We start from the raw sequence: 17,882 nt of genomic DNA on the forward strand, positions 1-17,882 counted from the left end.
GGGCAGGGGGGTAGAGAAGGGAGGAATGGGGAGTGTTTGTTTCATGAGTATGGGGTTTTCTTTGGGGATGATAAAAATGTCTTGGAACTAGATAGAAATGATAGAACAGTGTGAATGTTGTGTAAATGCCATTTGTGTAAAAATGGGGGGGGGGGAGGGGAATGCATATGCATATTTGTTTGAATGAACATAAAACATCTCCGGAAGGGCACATAAAAACTTTGGAGTTCTCTGGGAAGTGAACGGAGGGCTGTACGATGGGAAGGAGTGGTTTTTCTGAATATCTGGCGTCAGAAAGGGTTCTATCCAGTTTACCAACCCTTAGCTCTCCCTTAGGTGGGAGATGCAGCAACTCCAGTAGGAGGAAGGTCCCCCTGGTCGAATTGGTTTCTTAAAATCCCAGGACTCAGTCTCACCGTCAGCCTACCTCCCTAACCATCCCTGCACCAATCAGGGTTTCCCGGGGAGGTGTGCCACCGCACTCATTGGCTGAACTGGGAGGGGGCGGTGTCAGCCCCTTAGACTCTTATTGTAGGAGTGGGGGTTAGAAAATTACATATTCTAGGCAAAATAGGGAACTGGAACCGCGGAAGGGAGAAAGGAACCGCAGGGAAAAGGCGGGATGAAAGAAATCCCATGCACTCGTCCCTGGAAATACGCCTCTCACCATTCCCCCATTCAAGGAAGCTAAGGCCAGCTGGAGCCCAAGGCTGTCTCACGAAGGGGCTGGACGCTGCCTTCAGATGAGTGGCTTGAGTCTCTTGGAGGGCTGTCACATCTGGTATTGAAGGATGAGCAGTTACACCGACCATCTTACTTCTACAGCCTAATCGGTTTTACACTTTGTTCTCTTTTCCCTCTGTCCGAATCCCAGAAACTGTCAATGTTTCTCAGGCCACGATCCCACCCCTACTCCACCTCCGCACCAGGGAAAATTTGCAACCTCTCTGCCTTCCCGATACAAGAACTCTCCATCCAGTTTTGCACACTTGGGTGCCTGGGGGACTGAGAGGAACCACTGGATTTGTCAACGAGCCGGTCGGGACAGGGCTGTGAAGGGCCAGACACATGGGGGATGATGCAAGGAAGAGAGTGAAGGCAGAATGGGGGAGTGGAGAGGTGGGGAAAATTGAAGAGTAGAGGTGGTCCTGAGGAATGAGGGTGATGCTTCTCGAGCAAATCATCATCACACACCCCCAGCTGGGAAACGTTTTGTCCACCAAAGTACATTTATGAAGTAATTACCCATCGGCTGCCTCATTTTCTCATTCATCCAAAAAACAAAACAAAACAACTTTTTTTTTTATTGAGCCCCTGCTGTATGCTTTGCACTCACTGAGACCTCAGAACAGCTCTGGTACAGAGGAGGAAACAGGCTCAGGGGGGTTGTCACTTGGTCGCAGCAGCAGGATTTGAACCCAACCCACCTGATTCCACAACTCACGGATGGGTTTCCTCAAGATGGATGTGACAATAAGGGGGCCGAGGGTTCCAGGAGGGGCCTCAGTGCTATTCCATGGAAGACCTTGGATCTGGGGGCTCCCACAGCTGGGGTGGCTTTGTTCATGGGCCATCTCTCCCGAGCTGGCTCTCAACGCTGGGGGGAGTTTGGCTGGGTTCTGACCTCTTAGCACAAATTGTCCTTTAGAGCCTGTAGCTCCCTGTGGATTTTGAAGTGTAAAAAACATTCTGTCTCTCCTGGATCTCTAAGGAGTGAAACGTGGGGCAGGGGGCAGTTAGAGGAGAGAACTCAGTGAGAATGGAGATGTGGTCTCAGAGGGGATGTGGGGAGCCCAGTGCTTGCACAGCATAAAGGGCTGGGGCTGCCAGACCTCTGGGGGTTGCAGGGTGTCTCGTGCACAACTGTTGTCTGGGATATAGTTAGCGTGCAAACGGAGGAGTGTCCAGCAGCTCCAGAAGCCCAGCCATATCTGGAGATGCTGCCTGGGGCTGGGCCTCTCTGGTTAAGGAGCAGACATTAAATCCCGTGGGGTGCAGTTCCCACCCATGGTAAGAAGTTCCTGAGAGCTGGGAGGTTGGTTGTCATGGAGACGACGTTGCCGGTCTCTGTGGTGACAGTTTGATGGGGTGGGGCCCTGCTGACATGGGAAAGCCTAGGGGGACAGGTGTTCTGTCACCTCAAACACCAGAGTTTGGCTTCCATGGCAACCATTGTGGGGCTCAAGCAGCTTGGAGAGGGAGCTTGGATGGGGGGCAAAGAGCTGGAGTGCACCTGGGGCAAGGGCAGCCTGTTCTCATGGTGAAAACTGGAGAACTGAATGTTGGGACACTCTCAGGACAGTTCTGGGGGTAGGGGAGAGTGGTCTTCATGGCTGTTGGTAAGGATGGGGACTTCAAGAAGCAGAGTTGTAGCTCTCTGGTGTCCCGGAGGTGAGATGGGAAACGTGTGGTATCCATGGTTACAGCTGGAGGAGGGAGGCACTATCTCCATGGGTGTGACTGATGAGGGAAGGGCTATGTGACTAGGTTACAGGTAGAAGTTGGGCTGGTCGCCTTGGTAACATGGGAAGTGGGACAGCTTTCTCCACAGCTAGTGACACGGATCCTACGGATCCCTGGGCCCAGGGGATGGTCTCTTTGGTGACAGCCAGGAAAGAGGCCATCAAGTGGGAGCAGATTTGCTCCCTCCAAAGACATACCTGAGGGGTGGGGCATGGCCGCCAGTCATGCGAGCCGGCTGGGGCATGTCAATCTGTTTTTGTGGTGACAGACGAGGCTGGTCTCCCCTGAAACTGGAGGAGCGGGGCTGTTCACAGTGACCGGGGAACGTGGCCTGTTATTCTGCAAACTTGGAGGACTCGCAGTGGAAGGGGGGAAGAATGGGCATACCTAATATCCAGGTCACCATAGGGAAGAGGACAGGAGCCCTGTCTCCATGTGACCATGGGGGCGTGATCACCTGGTGAACTCTGAGGTTTCTGTTTTCTATACATGTTGGGGGGGAGGGTTAAGGGATCAGTCTTCAGTCTCCAGGGAGATGCAGAGGGCCCGAGGCCAATCTCCAGATAATCCCGGGGGTCCAGCCTCCAGGAGACCGCGGGGGAGGGGGTGATTCTGTCTGTTTCCAAGTGACCTGGGGAGGCATTGCCAGTCTTCAGGAGACCTCAGCGTCTGTTGGCCTCCAGGGGTCTTCAGGGGGCATGCCCCATCTCCTGGAGAAAGTCGAAGGAGGAGGGGAAATCCACTATCCAGGAGAGGTGAGGGCTTGGTCAGTCTCCCGGGATTGGCCAGTCTATGGGGACCTCGGGGGCGCAGCCGGTGTTCAAAGACCACAGGAGGCCTGGTCAGCCTGCTACGCACCGCAGGGGGAGAGGCCAGTCTCCAGTCACGTGGTCTGTCTCCAAGCGACCGCAGAGCACTCGGCCAGCCGCCAAGCACCCCAGCCATCTGCGCCCAGGATCTAGACGCGCAGCGGGGTCCAAGCGGCGGGGTCGCGCGCGCCTCCGGCCCAGCCGCCACCGCCGGCCCAGCCCCAACCCCAGCCGCCTGGTGCGGGGTCTGGCGCTCCGGGTGCACGGTAGCAGTAGACGCCAAAGAGGCGGCGCGTGGCGTCGGGGAAGCCCAGGCTGCGCACGCCCGGCCGGCGGCCGCCGCAGCGCGCGCGCGGGTTCACGATGGGGTAGCGCGCGCTCCCGTCGGCCAGCCAGCCCGCGGTGCAGCGGTCCAGCAGCTGCAGTTTCCACGCGGCGAACAGCTGTCCCACCTTGGCCACGGCCGCGCCGCGCGCCGCGCACGCGCGCGCTGCTCCCGAGAAGGGTACAGGCCGCAGCGGCTTCAGGAAGAACACACGTCCTGCGGTGGAGTGGGGGAGAGTGGTTAAGGCCACTCCCGGGATCTGGCCTCCTAGGGTTTCAGGATGCTCCCCACCCCCTACGTGCCTGCAACCCAGGACCCCAGCCACAGACTTCAGGAACACCCCTTCCCCTGCATTCCTGGACCCCATTGGTTAGGACAATGTTGATGCCAAGCGATGCTTGATTGCTGCGCCAGGGTAGTCCTAGGGATGGGATATCCTGGCCTGGACCCAGGAGGGCCGGTGTGGATAGGAAGGGCGAAGGAGAGGAAACAGACGGTGGGAAAGATACAGGGAGGGGCGGGAGAGGCCCCCATGAGGGCGGGGCTTCTTTCGTAGGGGCCAGACCTACGCACCCGGGAGGTTGGATGTAAAGCAGAAGGCGTCGTAGCGTTCCTCGGCGTTATGACGGTAGCCGTAGTTGCGCACGCCCCCGGAGGCAGCACCGCCGCCCGTCCCGGAGCTCCCGGCTCCGCCCAGGCCGCCGCAGGGCTCCCGGGGCTGGCTCACCGGGTACTGCACCGAGCCGTCGCGCAGCCAGCCTGCGTTGCACCAGTCCAGGCCGTCGCGCCAGGCCGCGTGCAGCTGCTCTGCGGATGCCAGGATGCCGTCCTGCTCAGCGCAGGCGCGCTGCGCCTCAATGAAGGTCAGCTTGTAACGGCCTCCACGGGGGTGGTAAGGGAAGACAACGCCTGGGAGGACGCATACGGTTCAGCTTGGGAATCTCAACACTCTCCTACCCACCCGACTTGTGGGGTGCTGCGTGACTCTTCAGCCTAGACCTTCCACTCCATCCCTCCACTCTGGCCTCAGACCTGAGGACACCCTTGCCAAGCTCACACTCCTAATGGTTCCCTTTGCCTTAAGTTTGGGGTTCACTTGACCCTCCCTCTTAAGATACTTAATCACGTCCACCCCCTTTACACCGCTGGAGACTTTTGCTTATGTTCTTTCCACTTTTTTCCACCTGCTGAACTCCTATTCGTCCTTCAAAACCCAGCTGCCGCCACCCTCCTCCCTTCAGTCTTTAGTGCTCCTGACATTCTCTCAGCACTGGGAGCTTCCCTCTCTCTGGTCAAGCCCTGAGCCCATGAAGCTGGGGATATCTGTGTCCCGTGCTGACTCCCCCGCAGGGAGCCCCTGGAAGTATGACACTCGGCAAAGCATCTTTGATCCCCAGCATTGTCCAGGGCAGTTTCCACTGATTTCTCTTCCACCTTCAGTTCTTCTAACTTGTCCTTCACTGAACCCACAGTCAGCTCAGCTCAGCAGCATTCTGTGATGTGTGTTTGAGGGGCAGACCTTGGAGGTGCCGATGCATCTCTCAGCAGATGAAGGGAGGAACAAACAGGGGTCAGAGAGAAGGCCTGGACCCTGACAGACGGAGGCTTGAGTCCTGGCTCTATCACTCATTTGCATGTGTCCTGGGCAAGGCTCTAACCTGAGTCAACTGCCCATCTGCTGGTAATAGGATCTCCCTCAGAGTTTGGGGGAAATTAAACAAGAGACTCCAGCGAGCTCTTCAAGCTCATGGCACATAGAGCTTCCAATAAAGGAGGGCTGCTATTATTATTATTTGCTATTGTTGGGAGGTTCAGCAAGTGAGGGCTCTGAAATTTCTCCTAGAATCTTCCTGGGTGGGCTGAGGAAGCAGAACCAGGTGGGAGGGAATTCTTCAGATAGAACGCCCACCTCCCAGCTCCGCAGTCAGCCAATCAGAACATCCCATCTCCTGGCCACGTAATTGGCTCATGGATGGACACATGACTCAAGCTGGGCCAATGAGGGACAACTCTGGGACTCTATCTAGCCCTGTTAGGAAATTAATTGCTGAGCTGAAAACCTGCCTGAGGAAAGCCCACTCAGGGAAACAGGTGAGGAAGGGATTCCTGACATGGTGTGAGTGAATCTCCCTGGATCTAACTGTGCCTGGATCCTACCCCAGGATTTCCCAAAGTCCTTACTATTGACACTTTAGATGGGATCATCCTTTGCAAGGGGGGCGGGGGGAAGGGAAGGGGGTTGACCGTCCTGTGCATCGTAGGATGTATTGGAGCATCCCTGGCCTCTACCCACTAGCTGCCATCAGCAACCCCTTTCTAGACATTGCCAATGTGTCTGGGGAGCAAATTCACCCCAGATCAGAATCATTACCTTACCCCTAAATTCCTTTAGGTCAACTTGATTTGGTTCCTATCCTTTGCACTATCTCCCACTCTCTTTCCTTAGAAACATGGTTCATCCTGTCCATGGGCTGGTTACCTTCGAGATCCAGCTTGACCATGCCAGTGTCATCTTCCAGCTCATTGGTGACCTCGCATTCATAGCGCCCATAATCTTGCAGCGTAACGTTTCGGAGAACCAAGGAGGCATCCCCAGGCCCATCACCCTGCAGCTCCGCACGCCCGCGGTAGCTGCCAAATGCTCTGTGCTGGGGGCCGAGCGCCACGAAGACATCGGCAAAGGCCAGTGGGTCCACCACCTTGGTCCACTTGAGGCGGACGCCGTCGTGGTCGTGGGCGGCTGCCTCATAGTGGTAGCGGCAGGGCAAGACAATGGTGCCACCCCTGTGACTGACCACCTGCCCAGGCGCCGTCTGCACCACCACCGAGCCCGACTCACCCTCTGTGGGAGAGTCAAGCAGAGTTCAGAAGTGGTCCTAGGAAGCGGAGTGGGGAACCTGGGGAAGGGGATCCCAGGCAAGTGTTATGGGAAAAAGACCTGGGTGGAGGTCAGGAGATCCGAAGGTTAAAGGAGTTCAGGGAAGGGAACTGGAACTCAGAGGGGTAGGGGCGGGGGGGGGGGGGGGGATTCCGGCTATCAGGAACATCTCAATGCCCTACCCCCTACATCCTCCCTGCACCCAGGCCATCACATTTGGCCATGGCTCCCGTGGGGCAAGACCCGCTTCTGCTGTCCAGACTCACCGAGCACGTGCACGACCTTCTTCCGGCCGCGCTGCGCCCCTGCGGGGGCCGTAAGCAGCAGGACTCCCCAGGCCGCGGCCCAGAGCGCGCCGGGACCGAGGGCCGCCCGAGCACACACCTGGGGGCATACGGCACTCAGTCCAGCCTCCTGGACTTTGCCTGTCGGAGGACTAGCCCCGACCTTCCTTCCCCACGGCGAGGAATTCTCACATGCCCAGGTCCCCACCTCGGCCAGGGTCCCAGAGGAATCTTCCAAGGGGAAGGCTGGCAGACCCTCCCAGCCTCCACCCCCTAACCCGCGCACTCTCCCGGTACCTGACACTCCAGTTCCCACGCAAAGCGCACACCCCTGGGCCACCTGCCCTTAGTCGAGCGCAGGCCACCCGCCAGATCCCCTTCACCCCCCACACTGGTGGCTCGGAGCTCCGCCCCCTTCTCTGGCCGGCCCAGGCCAGGATTGGGAGGGAGGGGGGAGGAGCTGGAGCAGCGGCAGCGGCAAGGTTATCCGTGCGCCAGGAGACTGCAGCAAAGCGGCGGCGGTGTGGGGGCGGCGGGGGAGGGGGTGCGAGGGGTAGAGGAAGAGAGAGGGAGAGGCTAAGAGGGCGAGGAAAAGAAAACGAGACGGAGAAAAGCAGGGGGAGAGGGAGATAGAGAAGGAGAGGCAGAGGAGAGACCGCGAGAGGGAAAGAGACACAGAAGCTAAGGAAAGAGACTGAAGGGGAGGGACGAAAGGGAGCAAGAGGAGAAGAGAGAAGGGGGACGCGGAGGTAGGGACTCAGAGTAAAAGAAAAGGGACCAGGAAGACAAAAAGAGGGAGGGAAAAGTAGGGAGAGGAGAGGGATATAAAAGAGGCAGAGTTCAAGGAACAGAGATACAAGAGGGTGAGAGACGGAGGGGACGGGAGAGGTGGAGCAGGGAGAGAGAGACTGAGAGGAGAAACACTGAGGGGCGTAGATTCAGACACGGAGCGAGACAGATTCCCAGAGAGGGACCTACCGGGACCCGCGCCCGTGGCCCCACTCACCATCTTGCCCGTGCGGCCCCCGCCGAGCGGCCCCTACGCGCCGGGACTGCGCTCCCCGAACACCCAGGAAGGACTGGGCAAGTCCCTTCAGGCGGCGCAATCCCGGCGTCTGCCTGCAAGGGGAGGAGGGAGGCGGACGCGGGAGCGGGGAGGAGCTTTAAAGGGGACGCAGCGACACGCGCTCCGGGAAGAAACCAGGGGCGCAAGCCGAGGAAGGACCGCGCTGGACAGTGAGTTCAGGTCCACGTCGCCGATCCTGCTGGCTGGTCTTGGGCAGGCAGAGGAAACTCTGGGCCTCAGTGTAACTATCTCTAAAATGGAGGAGGGGGGCCTGATGGAGTCTTCCATGCAGGATGCCCAAGGTGAGCCGGGAGGGCTCAGTAACCTGCGAAAGGGGCTTGGCCTGCAGGCTTCAGTTTTCCCATTTGTCACTTGGCGGCCATCGCAGTGTCCTGGGCACCAAAAGGTTCTCACTCTGCGGAGTGGGGGCCCCACACAACAGTCACACACTCTGCAGAGGGAACTTGCAGCAACAGGTTCAAATCTGCCTCTGCCTCTCACCTGCTGTAGGACCTTGGAAGAGAGGCTTGGTGTCTCTGAGCCTCAGTTTCCACCTCTGGGAAACAGAGTGCTGGGTGGTTCTTTGGTGAAGATCCAATGGCTAGGAACACAATAGGTGCCTAAGAAATGTTGGTAGGGGCAGGGAACAGGGGAGTCTGATCAAGCCCGACCCACTCTGGGCCTGAGTCACCCCCAGAACCTGGCCCTTCACCCAAGTTCAAACCAGGAATGAAAATGAACCATTGAACCTGGAATAAAATGAGCCTTTTCCTCAACCCCTTGGCTGCCTCCTCAGCCTCAGTTTCCCCAAAATATGAACCAACCATACAGCAGAGGCAGGGTTATAGAGTCCATGATTGGATGGGCTAGGCCAGGGCTCTGTCCTTTAGCTCAGCTGCATCCAGGAGCCATGACCTCCGAACAGGACCTTTACCTCCTGCAGGCTCAGTTTCCCCATCTGGAATATATGGTAAGATCCAGCATGTACCACTTGAGGTTAGCCCTTGAAATGGTATACGGTAGGTGCTTAATAACTGTGCCACACTATTAGTATTTATAATTTATTGTCAGAACTTAGGTTTCAGATGCTTCTCTACTGATTGTGAACTCAGACAGAGTTTGACCTCTCTGAGCCTCAGTTTTCCCCATCTGGAAGATGGAGCTGTGCATACCAACCAGAGGCAGACTTCTGCTGTCCGGCTTCTCCAGCTCCTGATGGCCACGCTGGCAGTGATGGGTAGGCCCTCATGGGGTCTGAAAAGCAGGTCCCTGACCTCTGAATCCTGAAACACTCAGGCAGCAGCAATATTTGGGCATCAAAAGGTTTTTTACTAAAGGGTCCGTGGGGTATGGTATGATGGGTAAATTCTGGAAGGCAGTAGAAGTGTCCTGTGGGATTTGGGGTACCATGACAGCTGAGCATGTCTGTGGCCCTCTCTGTGGGAACACTTGGCCCTTGGGCCTCCCATCCTGTCCATTGGCCTGAAACCACCATGGGCAGGACCAAAGGCACCTGGAGATGTACTTTCTGCCTCTAAACAACCCAGCCCACCCTTCCCCAAGCAGGGCTTGCTAGGCATGTAAACAGAGTCCTGGGGAGTCCCCAGCCCTCTCAGTGCTGCTTCTTGTGGTGGGCCGGGGGGCCAGGGGGAGGGCGCAGGAAGAAGGCGGGCCACTGAAGGCAGCGGAAGGCCAGCAGGTGGGGGCCCAGCGCATACAGCAGGTTGCACCCGAAGAAGCAGGCCCAGGCGTCATCAGGCACACGGTAGGTGAAGGGCGTGCGCAGGTGCATGGAGGCACCCATGTGCGAGAACTGTGCCTAGTGGCCACACAGGGAGGGTGGATGTCAGGGGCCTGGAGAGAATAAGTCCTAGTATCATCAATACCCCACCCTAGGGAGCCCAGGCTGATGACCTGTTTCCCCTCTCCAGCCCATCTGTCTGCCTCTAAATATTCCTGCCCCTGCATGTACTGTCTGTCCTTGTCCATCTGTCTGTGAGCCTCTCCCCAGCTGTCTAACCAGAACCATCTCCACTCTTTTAAGTGGGCCCTGTTTCCCATCTCTCTGATCTGGGCCCGGCTCTTCCTCCTGCTCTTCCCTACCCCATTTCTGTCCCCGACACAAATCTGGTCCATTCTACCCCAGAGATGTCTTCCTGGTTACCCCTGCCCAGGCCTGGGCCCAGGCTTTATCACTTTCCATCAGAAACTCAGAAGCAAGCCCTCCAGCTCTGACTGCGCCCTCCACAGCTCAGACATATTCCATGGCTCCCCCAAGCTCAGAGTTGAAAGCCCGCAGCATCTAGCTGTCAAATTCTCTTGCCTCTGCCTTTAACCCATGTTGTGGCTCTACTAAACCACTATCCGCCTATGTGTTTTTATGCTCTTCCCACTCTTGAAATGCCCTTCCCTGCCTAGAGAACTCATACCCATACATCAAAGCCCAACCTCTACGCTCACTCTTCTAGGAAATCTTCCCTCTCTGGAATCCCTCTCAGCCCCTATCCTTCCCTCTCTCTAGTTCTGACCCCACGGAGTTGGGACCCCATGGAGTGTATCTTAGGGTACCAAGCTGAGGGTGGGGCCTCTCAGAGCCTGTTCAGGGAGGGCAGAAGAGCATTTGATGGGTAGGCAGAAACTTTCTTCCCTACTGATCCACCCACACCTCCCCCTCCCCCCTCCCCCCCCACCTCACCTGGCCAACAGCTCCAGCAAACACCAAGGCCCAGTCAGGCAGCCAAGAACAGCCAGGGACAATGAGAGCATAGACAGCCAGGCCATAGAAGGGCAGCACATAGAACATATACACCAGCATCTAAGGGGCACACGACCAGGAGGATGAGCAGTTGCCCCAGCCAGGTCTCTTGAGACCCCTGAGGTAGAGACCCCAGGGAGGATCTGGCCAGCCTCAGATCCCACCCAGGCAGGACGGGGGCTCTCTGTGCTCCCAACCCGATGTACACTTTTCTCTATTTCCCTTGGGTATTCCCCCTGCCACATACATACACACACTGAGCCCACCCACATTACTCCGGAAGTGGCATGTGACCCTGGCCAACTGCAAAACTCCAGCCCCCAGCGACAGAATGGACATGTTATTCAGTGATGATGGGCATGTGGGCCAATCAGGGCCTGCCTGAGACTTGTGCTTAAGCTCTGGGGAAATAAGAGCTCAGATTCTTCTGGGGTGGTTAAGGAGGGTGGATGGAGGCCTGGAGCTGCCCAAGGCTGACTCTGCAATCCCACAAAGTGACTACCAGGGAGTGGAGTCCATGCAAAGAAAACAGAGCCCAGAGACAGAGTTGCCTTAGCTCCTAGGTCCAGCCATACTTGAAGACCATATCTGTCTTCATTTTTGAAGACAGACATTTTTGGTAGGACAATGAATTTTTTTAACTTAAAAAAAATATATATATATATATAGAGAGAGAGAGAGAGAGATAGAGACAGCGTGAGAGGGGAAAGGGCAGAGAGACAATCCCAAGCAAGCTCCACACTGCCAGCACAGAGCCCAACACGAGGCTCGAACCCATGAACTGTGAGATCATGCATGATCTGAGCCGAAACCAAGAGTCAGACACTCAACTGACTAAGCCACCCCGGCGTCCTGGTAGGACAATAAACTGGCTTGTGTTTGTGGTGCCTGCCTCAAAGAGGATTTGGTAGACCTCTATCCATGACAGGACCATATGGCCTTCTCCTCCCATCTGCCCTCTCACCTGCACCTTCGGATAGGCCACGGGGTCCCGTAGGTATGGCTCATACTGATAGATGTAGATAAAGCAGGCATCTGTGGGGCAGTCAAGCACCACCTGGGGCAGACAGGCAAACCAACAACCTATCTGAAACATTTTTCCCACGAGAAGCTTTCTCCACCCTCCCAGGCGGGTCCCGTACCCTTGGCTCTGGCCTCCCCTACCCTTGGCTTTTCACTTTGGCTGGGAAGGTTATAGGGAGTGGGGCTTTGTCATGGAACACTCAGATCAGACTCGGTGAAGAACCTTCCTGGATGATGAGACAGGACAGCAGTAGCGTCCTTGCACTGGGTAAAGGAACATGGTTGGGGAGGGGACAGGAAAGGGGGCTGGAGGTAGAAGAAAGGCTGGCCACTGCAGACTCACCAGGCCCCGGAAGAGGGTGAAGAACCCAGCAAGGGTGAGGTATATGACAAGGACCAGGTCAACCGGGCGTCGCAGGAGGCCCTTTCTTTGCTCCTCCTGTACCTGCCCCATGGGAGAGAGACAGTGTGAGAAGTCTGGCATCCAACAGGCACTCAATAAAGGCTCATCCCTTCTTTCCTAATGGCCAAGGAGATCCTTCCAAAGAGGGCATATTTTTGACCACAAGGAACTCTAATGGGGGGACACTGAGGTATGCTGGCACAGGGAACTGTCTGGGGGCAGGGCACTTACCATGTGAGGGATACAGCTGGTTGGTGCCCGGGACTGGCTGAAGACCCTCATGCCAGCCCAGCATGGGACCAGCATATAGGGGATGGCCAGGAAGAAGGCAGGTCTGATCTCTGAGCTGTATTTCCCTGTCATAGTAGGAGAGTGGGGGTGTCACTCAGTGGAGGATCACCCAGACCTGGCCAGACCTGTAGGTGAATCACACCAGAGTCCCTAGATGGAACTAGTAATTCACAAATGCAATTTTTTTTTCATTTTTTAAAATTTATTTTGAGAAAGAAAGAGAGAGAGCAGGGGAGGGGCAGAGACAGAGAGAGACAGAGAGAGAATCCCAAGCAGTCTCCTGTGCTGCCAGTACAGAGCCTGATGTGGGGCTCAATCTCACGAACTGTGAGACCATGACCTGAGCTGAAGTCAAGAGCCAGACGCTTAACTGACTGCAAGCCACCCACACGCCCCACACAAATGCAATCTTTATTTAAGCTCTAACAGCTCTGCCTCCCCAATGCTCATAAGATGATGTCTATGCTCCTTAGCCTGGCTTGCCTCAATTTACCTTCTGGGTATAGCCTCTATACTTGCTCCCTCTGGATACACCTTGGGTATCCCTCTGGTTCAGCCACTCCACATACTGGTCTGCCTCTCCCCTCTACCTATGAACCTTCTCGGTGCAGGATAGTGACCCAGCCCGAGGAGATGGGATCCCTCAAAGCCAAGTCCTTACCAAGGATGTTTCCTGGAAGAAATACCAGAATGCTCATGATGAAAGATCCCAGCCAGTACAGTCCAAGGTTCCGGTATCTCTTCCTGGGGTCAGGGACAGAGGGGTGACCAACAGATGCCTGTTCCCAAGTCTCAGAGCCCCAGCCAGAGGCCAGGGTCCACCCTGGGCTCCCCAACTCTGGGTCCCTCCCAGTTTTGTCCAGGACAGAAGGGACAACAGGGAGATGAATGAAGGAATGAACAGTCAGACTGTCTGTCCAAGGACAGAAGTGGCTGCCTAGGCACAGGGCAGTACAAGAGAAGAGAGCTAACTATAGCATACACCTGTGACATTCCCTGGCCACTCCTGGCTGGAGCCCTAGAGAAGCCTCCTGATTTCCCCTACGCACACTTCTGGCTCCACTCAGGCTTGGGACCCCACCTGAGAACGTGACCTCCTTCTCATGGTCCAGGTGCCACTCCACCCACCCCATGCACCTTCTGTGGATGGCACCAGCCATGGCCAGGTAGAGGAGGTAGTGAACGGTGCCATCCCAGTAGCAGATGAAGACTCCATGGGCAGTGCGCAAGTATGGCTCTCCCTGCAAGGGCAGGTCAGGGCTCAGATGGGCGACAGGGCAGGAGGCATCCCCAGCTGCCCGCTATGTACCTCCTTGGTAATGAACTCCATGAAGCCCACCATGTAGCCATCTTCCTGGAGAGCAATAAGGAGGTCCACCACCGAGGTGAAGGCGAAGATAGTGAACACTGTGGGAAAAGTGGGCGGGGCACAGCCTGGGTGTGGGAGAGGCCTGAGGCAGCTTTTCTGAGACCCAGATTCCAGGCAAGGATCCTTGTCCAACGACTGCTCCCAGTCACCATGCTCCACCGGTCACATGACCCACAGCCCTGCCTCATGAGGAGGCACAGTCCCTGCCTTTGGAAGTCCTCAGGTTGAGAAGGCACTGTCTCTGCCCTCAGGGGATCCCAAAGTGATGAGGAAGTCTTTCAGGGGCTCCCAGTCTGAGGGGAAGATACAGTCCTTCTCTGAAGAGCCCCAGGTCTGAAGGGGGTGGCCCTCTAAGGTTCCCCAACCACTGAGGGTTCTCCAGTCTCTGTGAGCTTCTCCAGTCTGATGGGAGCCCTTCAAGGACCCCCAGTCTGATGGAGGAGGCCCTTGCTCACACAGTTCTCTCTGACTGACTCACCAGCATAGAGTGGGTCATAGTAGATATCGCCAGGAGACAAGTTGTAGATAGCCATGAAAAGCAGACCCAGGATCAGGGCACTCATCAATGCCACCCCCAGGGGGCTGTGGAGAGGGAAAACAAGTCAGAGAGGCCAGGCCCAGTGCTGAGGCCCCACCTTGCCCTGGTGAGGCCAAAAGCAGACTCTAGGAAGCTCAAAATGTTGAGGCTGAAGTATCTGTCCATCCAGGAATCGCTCATTCCCTGAAACTGCCCTTTCCCATTACTAGGCTGTTGCCTCAACTGTTTCCCCCCCCCGGGAAACTCCTTCCAGAAGTCTCTTCCACTTGGCAAACTCTTACTCATCCTTCATAGCCTATCTTTCATGACTCCTCCTCCAGGAAACCCTCCTTGACTTCTTAGAAAGGATCATTGCCAAACTTAGGCCAAGTACAGGGTGGGCATCAGTCAATTCTTTGTTTAGGATTTTATTGTTAAGTAATCTCTACACCCAACATGGGGCTCGAACTCACAACCCTGAGATCAAGGGTCATGTGCTTTTCTGACTGAGCCAGCGAGGTGCCCCAACTCTTTCTGACTATACAATTCATCCTGTCACTTGCTGATATGTGTTTAACTCAATTTGCTGTCAGTCATTCAGTCCCACCAAGCCTCTCTGTGGCCAGACCCAGTGCCCAAGCCTGTCAGGTCTCTAAGTGCTCAGCCCAGTACACCTCACTCTCTGAAGCTCCAGACTCCTCCCAGCTAAAGTCCAAATACTTCCATCAACTCCACCCTACCCCTGCCCTGATCTGTCCCCATCAATCTGATAAGGCAGGTTGCGTAGATAATAGAAGCCATCTTTGGGCAGCCCCCAACACAAGTGGGCAGAGTGGGGGGTGGGAAAGCTATCCAGGGTCCCACACTCTCCCCTACACTCTCTCCAGACTCCTACCTTCTCATGGACCCCTCTGACACCTGACAATCCCCATCCTGGCCCCAACAATGACAATTATAGTAATCAGATAAGACCACACAATTTGTAATCCTTAACTGTAACTATGGGATGAGGTCTAGGATTATGTTCATTACACACTGAAGAAACTGAGGCTCTCAGAAACAACCTAGCTCACCCAAGTTCCAGGGGGATAGAGCCAGGAATTTGTACCCAAGGAGCCAACCCCATAGTCAAGACTCCCTCTATCCCATGTCTTGAGTTGAGCTAGTTGAGCCCCTGGCTGAGGGGCTTGCAGATGTCTGGTACACAGTGGCAGGATCCACAGGGCTAGGGTCTAGGGTTAAGAGCCAGGGGAGGTCACAATACGTAGGGAAAACAGACTAAAGACAGGGTGGGCCAAACCTTAAACGAAAAAAGTCCCAAGCTTGAGACAGGCGATGGAGGGGCCATCTGGTAGGGGTGGTGGAACAGAACGTGCGTCCCTGTGTGCGTGTGTGTCAAGAGCTAGGTCATCAGGACCTTATCTGGGGCAATACTGTGACTTTGGTGAGTCTGGAGCTGGGCACAGCCCTGGGAAAACCCCGGAAACCCTCCAAAACCCTGCCTTTGGGGGACTCTGCTTCTCAACCTTTCTCCCCAGGCCCTAAACGTCCCAGGAGCGCCCTCCACCCCCAACACACAGCCCCCTGCCCGGCAGAAAAAGGACTTCCGACTGGGTGGGGGTGTGGGGAGTTCTGCCCTAGCCCCCTTCCTCCAGGCCAGAGCTGTGCAGGGACGCTGGGTTGGGAGAGGCAGGCTAGCCGTCGCGCATCCTCTCTCCCGGCTACCACCAATCCGCCCTGGCCGCCCACCCCCGCCCCCGAGTCCGCCCTGGCCCCTCCCCTTACGCACTGCGAGAGCGCCGAGACGTAGTTGAGCGCGTAGGACAAGGGGAGGGCGCCGAGCGACAGAGCGGCGATCTTGCCGGCAAGCGGCGGGATGTCCATAGCAGCGGCGCCTGTACCCCGGCGCGGCCTCGGCGCGGCCTCCTGGGCGCCCGTCTCTTCTGCAGTGGCGCGTCTGGGCGGGCGGAGGGAGGGGGGTGCCAGGGACCCGGCCGGTCCCGGCCCCGCCCTGCGCAAAGGTCGCCCCCCGCTGCGCCCTGGTCCCGCCGCAGTTCCTCGACCGCTCCGCTAGCTCCCGGGGAGCCTCTGAGGCCCCTCCTCCTTGAGGCGGCCCCTCTCCCCACCCCTCTCTCACTTCACCCTGGCGGGACTCTGGGCTGTTCTCAGAGGCCTTCCCAGCCGCCCAAGCCTGTTTCTCTATAAAAAGCTAGAACACCACGTCTCCGGATTCTTCCGCTGTTGAGGCGCGGGTCTGCAACCTTGGGGCCCTGGGCCAGCAACTTCATTCTAAGAGAATTCTTTCTCCGGTCCTCCTTCTGCACTTCTGCATTTTCTGTCCCAGGGCACCGGTGTACCAACCTCGACCCCGAAGAGAAGTCTTTTTAATTCCACATTCCCTAGACCTTCCTCCCCCTAGGATCAAGTGGGCATTGCCCATATGCGCTAATGGAGGAACCTCAGTCGTTTGGACACAGAGTTCCCTTCAGAGCCCTTGGACTTGAGTGTTCACGCAGTGGCCACACACATTTAAGCACGTGTTCGGGTGTGAAGCTTTGACTGGATCTGGGGACTATCTCAAGGCAGGCAGCCAAGATCAAGGGTTGAGGGTCTCTTGAAGGACTCTCTGTGCTTCGTTCCACGTAGCATGGGCACCTTGTGGGCAGCTGAGCCTGCGACCCTGCACAGTGGGTGGAGTCAAAGGGAGGGAGTCCAAAGGGTGTGTTTAGATTGGGTGTGGATTGCTCCAGTTTGGTGAGGAGTTTGGGAACAGTGTTTCTGGCAATAGATCAGGCCTGGGGCCGGTGTGTGGTGGGAGGAACAGAGGGGAGAGCTGAGGTTCTGAACAGCTTACAGGAGGCTGGGGAAAATGTAAAAGGGTGTGGATGGGGGGTGCTCAGGATCAGGGAGAGAGGGTTGTACGGTGGGGGAGAGAATTAGGCAGCTGTCTTTGTCACTCCCTCCAACCAGCTTTGGACTCTTGCCCATGTGGTACTTGTGGCTTTGGAAACAGCAATAACTGCCCTTGGGGGAGCCCACAGTCTGTGGTTAGGGAATATTCTAACACTCACCCTTTTTCTACACAGCCCCTTGGCCTTATGCCAGCTGGGGCCCATCTCTGAACCTGCCACCAACCTGACAGCCTCCCTCCCTAGTTGTCTATTGCCCATGAAGTTCAGTTTCCTCTGGGTTGACCTGAGGCTCCAGTCTCCTTTCTGGGCTTTTCCCAACTCTAGCAGTACCAACACACGCCCAGGCCTCTTTTCTGTCTGTAAGATGGACCCTCTAGGTATTTCCTCACCCCTTAAAGCAGATCCCAGTGTCCCCTCCTCCAGGTACCTTCTCTGCCCAGGGTCCTTGCTGGGCTGATACCCTGCGGGACCAGGGGTGTCTGGTCTAGCTGTCCAGCAACCTGGCCTTGCATCTGTCTGCAATGAGCCACCTGCACAAGCACACTGAATTCAGAGGCCATCTCTTCCAACTCTCCACTTGCCTGGGAGTAAAGTCCGTGGGCTGAGTCTGGCAAGCCTCCCAGTCACTGAGAATTCAATTAAGGGGTGACCTTTACCTGGATGGCAAGGTGCCTGGGACTAATGCCTAGGGTCCCTATCCATGGAAACTCTGGCTCCCCAGAGCTACTCTTGTGCTCAAGCCCGGGGACCCCTGGGCAGCCTCCATGCATGGGAATGTCACCCCTTT

The 17,882-nt window shown here is 56.5% G+C and overlaps 2 protein-coding genes across 5 annotated transcripts; both read right to left on the reverse strand.

Moving 5' to 3' along the window:
* Positions 1–1,282: 1,282 nt before the first annotated feature.
* Positions 1,283–8,765, reverse strand: HAPLN4 (hyaluronan and proteoglycan link protein 4). The gene is made up of 5 exons (XM_040445034.1): positions 7,766–8,765; positions 6,742–6,859; positions 6,077–6,439; positions 4,171–4,506; positions 1,283–3,813 (listed from the first exon to the last, which is right to left on the reverse strand). Exons 1-5 carry the CDS (start codon positions 7,766–7,768, stop codon positions 3,422–3,424), a joined length of 1,212 nt encoding a protein of 403 aa, XP_040300968.1. The 5' UTR covers positions 7,769–8,765; the 3' UTR covers positions 1,283–3,421.
* A 107-nt stretch (positions 8,766–8,872) lies between these two features.
* Positions 8,873–17,643, reverse strand: TM6SF2 (transmembrane 6 superfamily member 2). 4 transcript variants are annotated; one of them, XM_040445038.1, is made up of 10 exons: positions 17,523–17,643; positions 14,145–14,248; positions 13,607–13,704; positions 13,435–13,538; positions 12,959–13,041; positions 12,238–12,362; positions 11,947–12,048; positions 11,545–11,637; positions 10,521–10,640; positions 8,873–9,679 (listed from the first exon to the last, which is right to left on the reverse strand). In XM_040445038.1, the coding sequence occupies exons 2-10, from the start codon at positions 14,227–14,229 to the stop codon at positions 9,398–9,400; spliced, it is 1,092 nt and encodes a 363-aa protein (XP_040300972.1). In that variant the 5' UTR covers positions 14,230–14,248; positions 17,523–17,643; the 3' UTR covers positions 8,873–9,397. The 4 variants fall into 4 exon arrangements, with proteins under 4 accessions (XP_040300972.1, XP_040300970.1, XP_040300971.1 ...); XM_040445036.1 differs by lacking the exon at positions 17,523–17,643 and adding an exon at positions 15,973–16,266 and having other exon boundaries at positions 13,637–13,704; XM_040445037.1 differs by lacking the exon at positions 17,523–17,643 and adding an exon at positions 15,973–16,266 and having other exon boundaries at positions 8,873–9,644.
* Positions 17,644–17,882: the final 239 nt, after the last annotated feature.

The sequence above is a fragment of the Herpailurus yagouaroundi genome, unplaced genomic scaffold (genome assembly GCF_014898765.1).
Source record: "Herpailurus yagouaroundi ecotype Mexico unplaced genomic scaffold, PumYag 193, whole genome shotgun sequence".
NCBI lineage: Eukaryota > Metazoa > Chordata > Mammalia > Carnivora > Felidae > Herpailurus > Herpailurus yagouaroundi.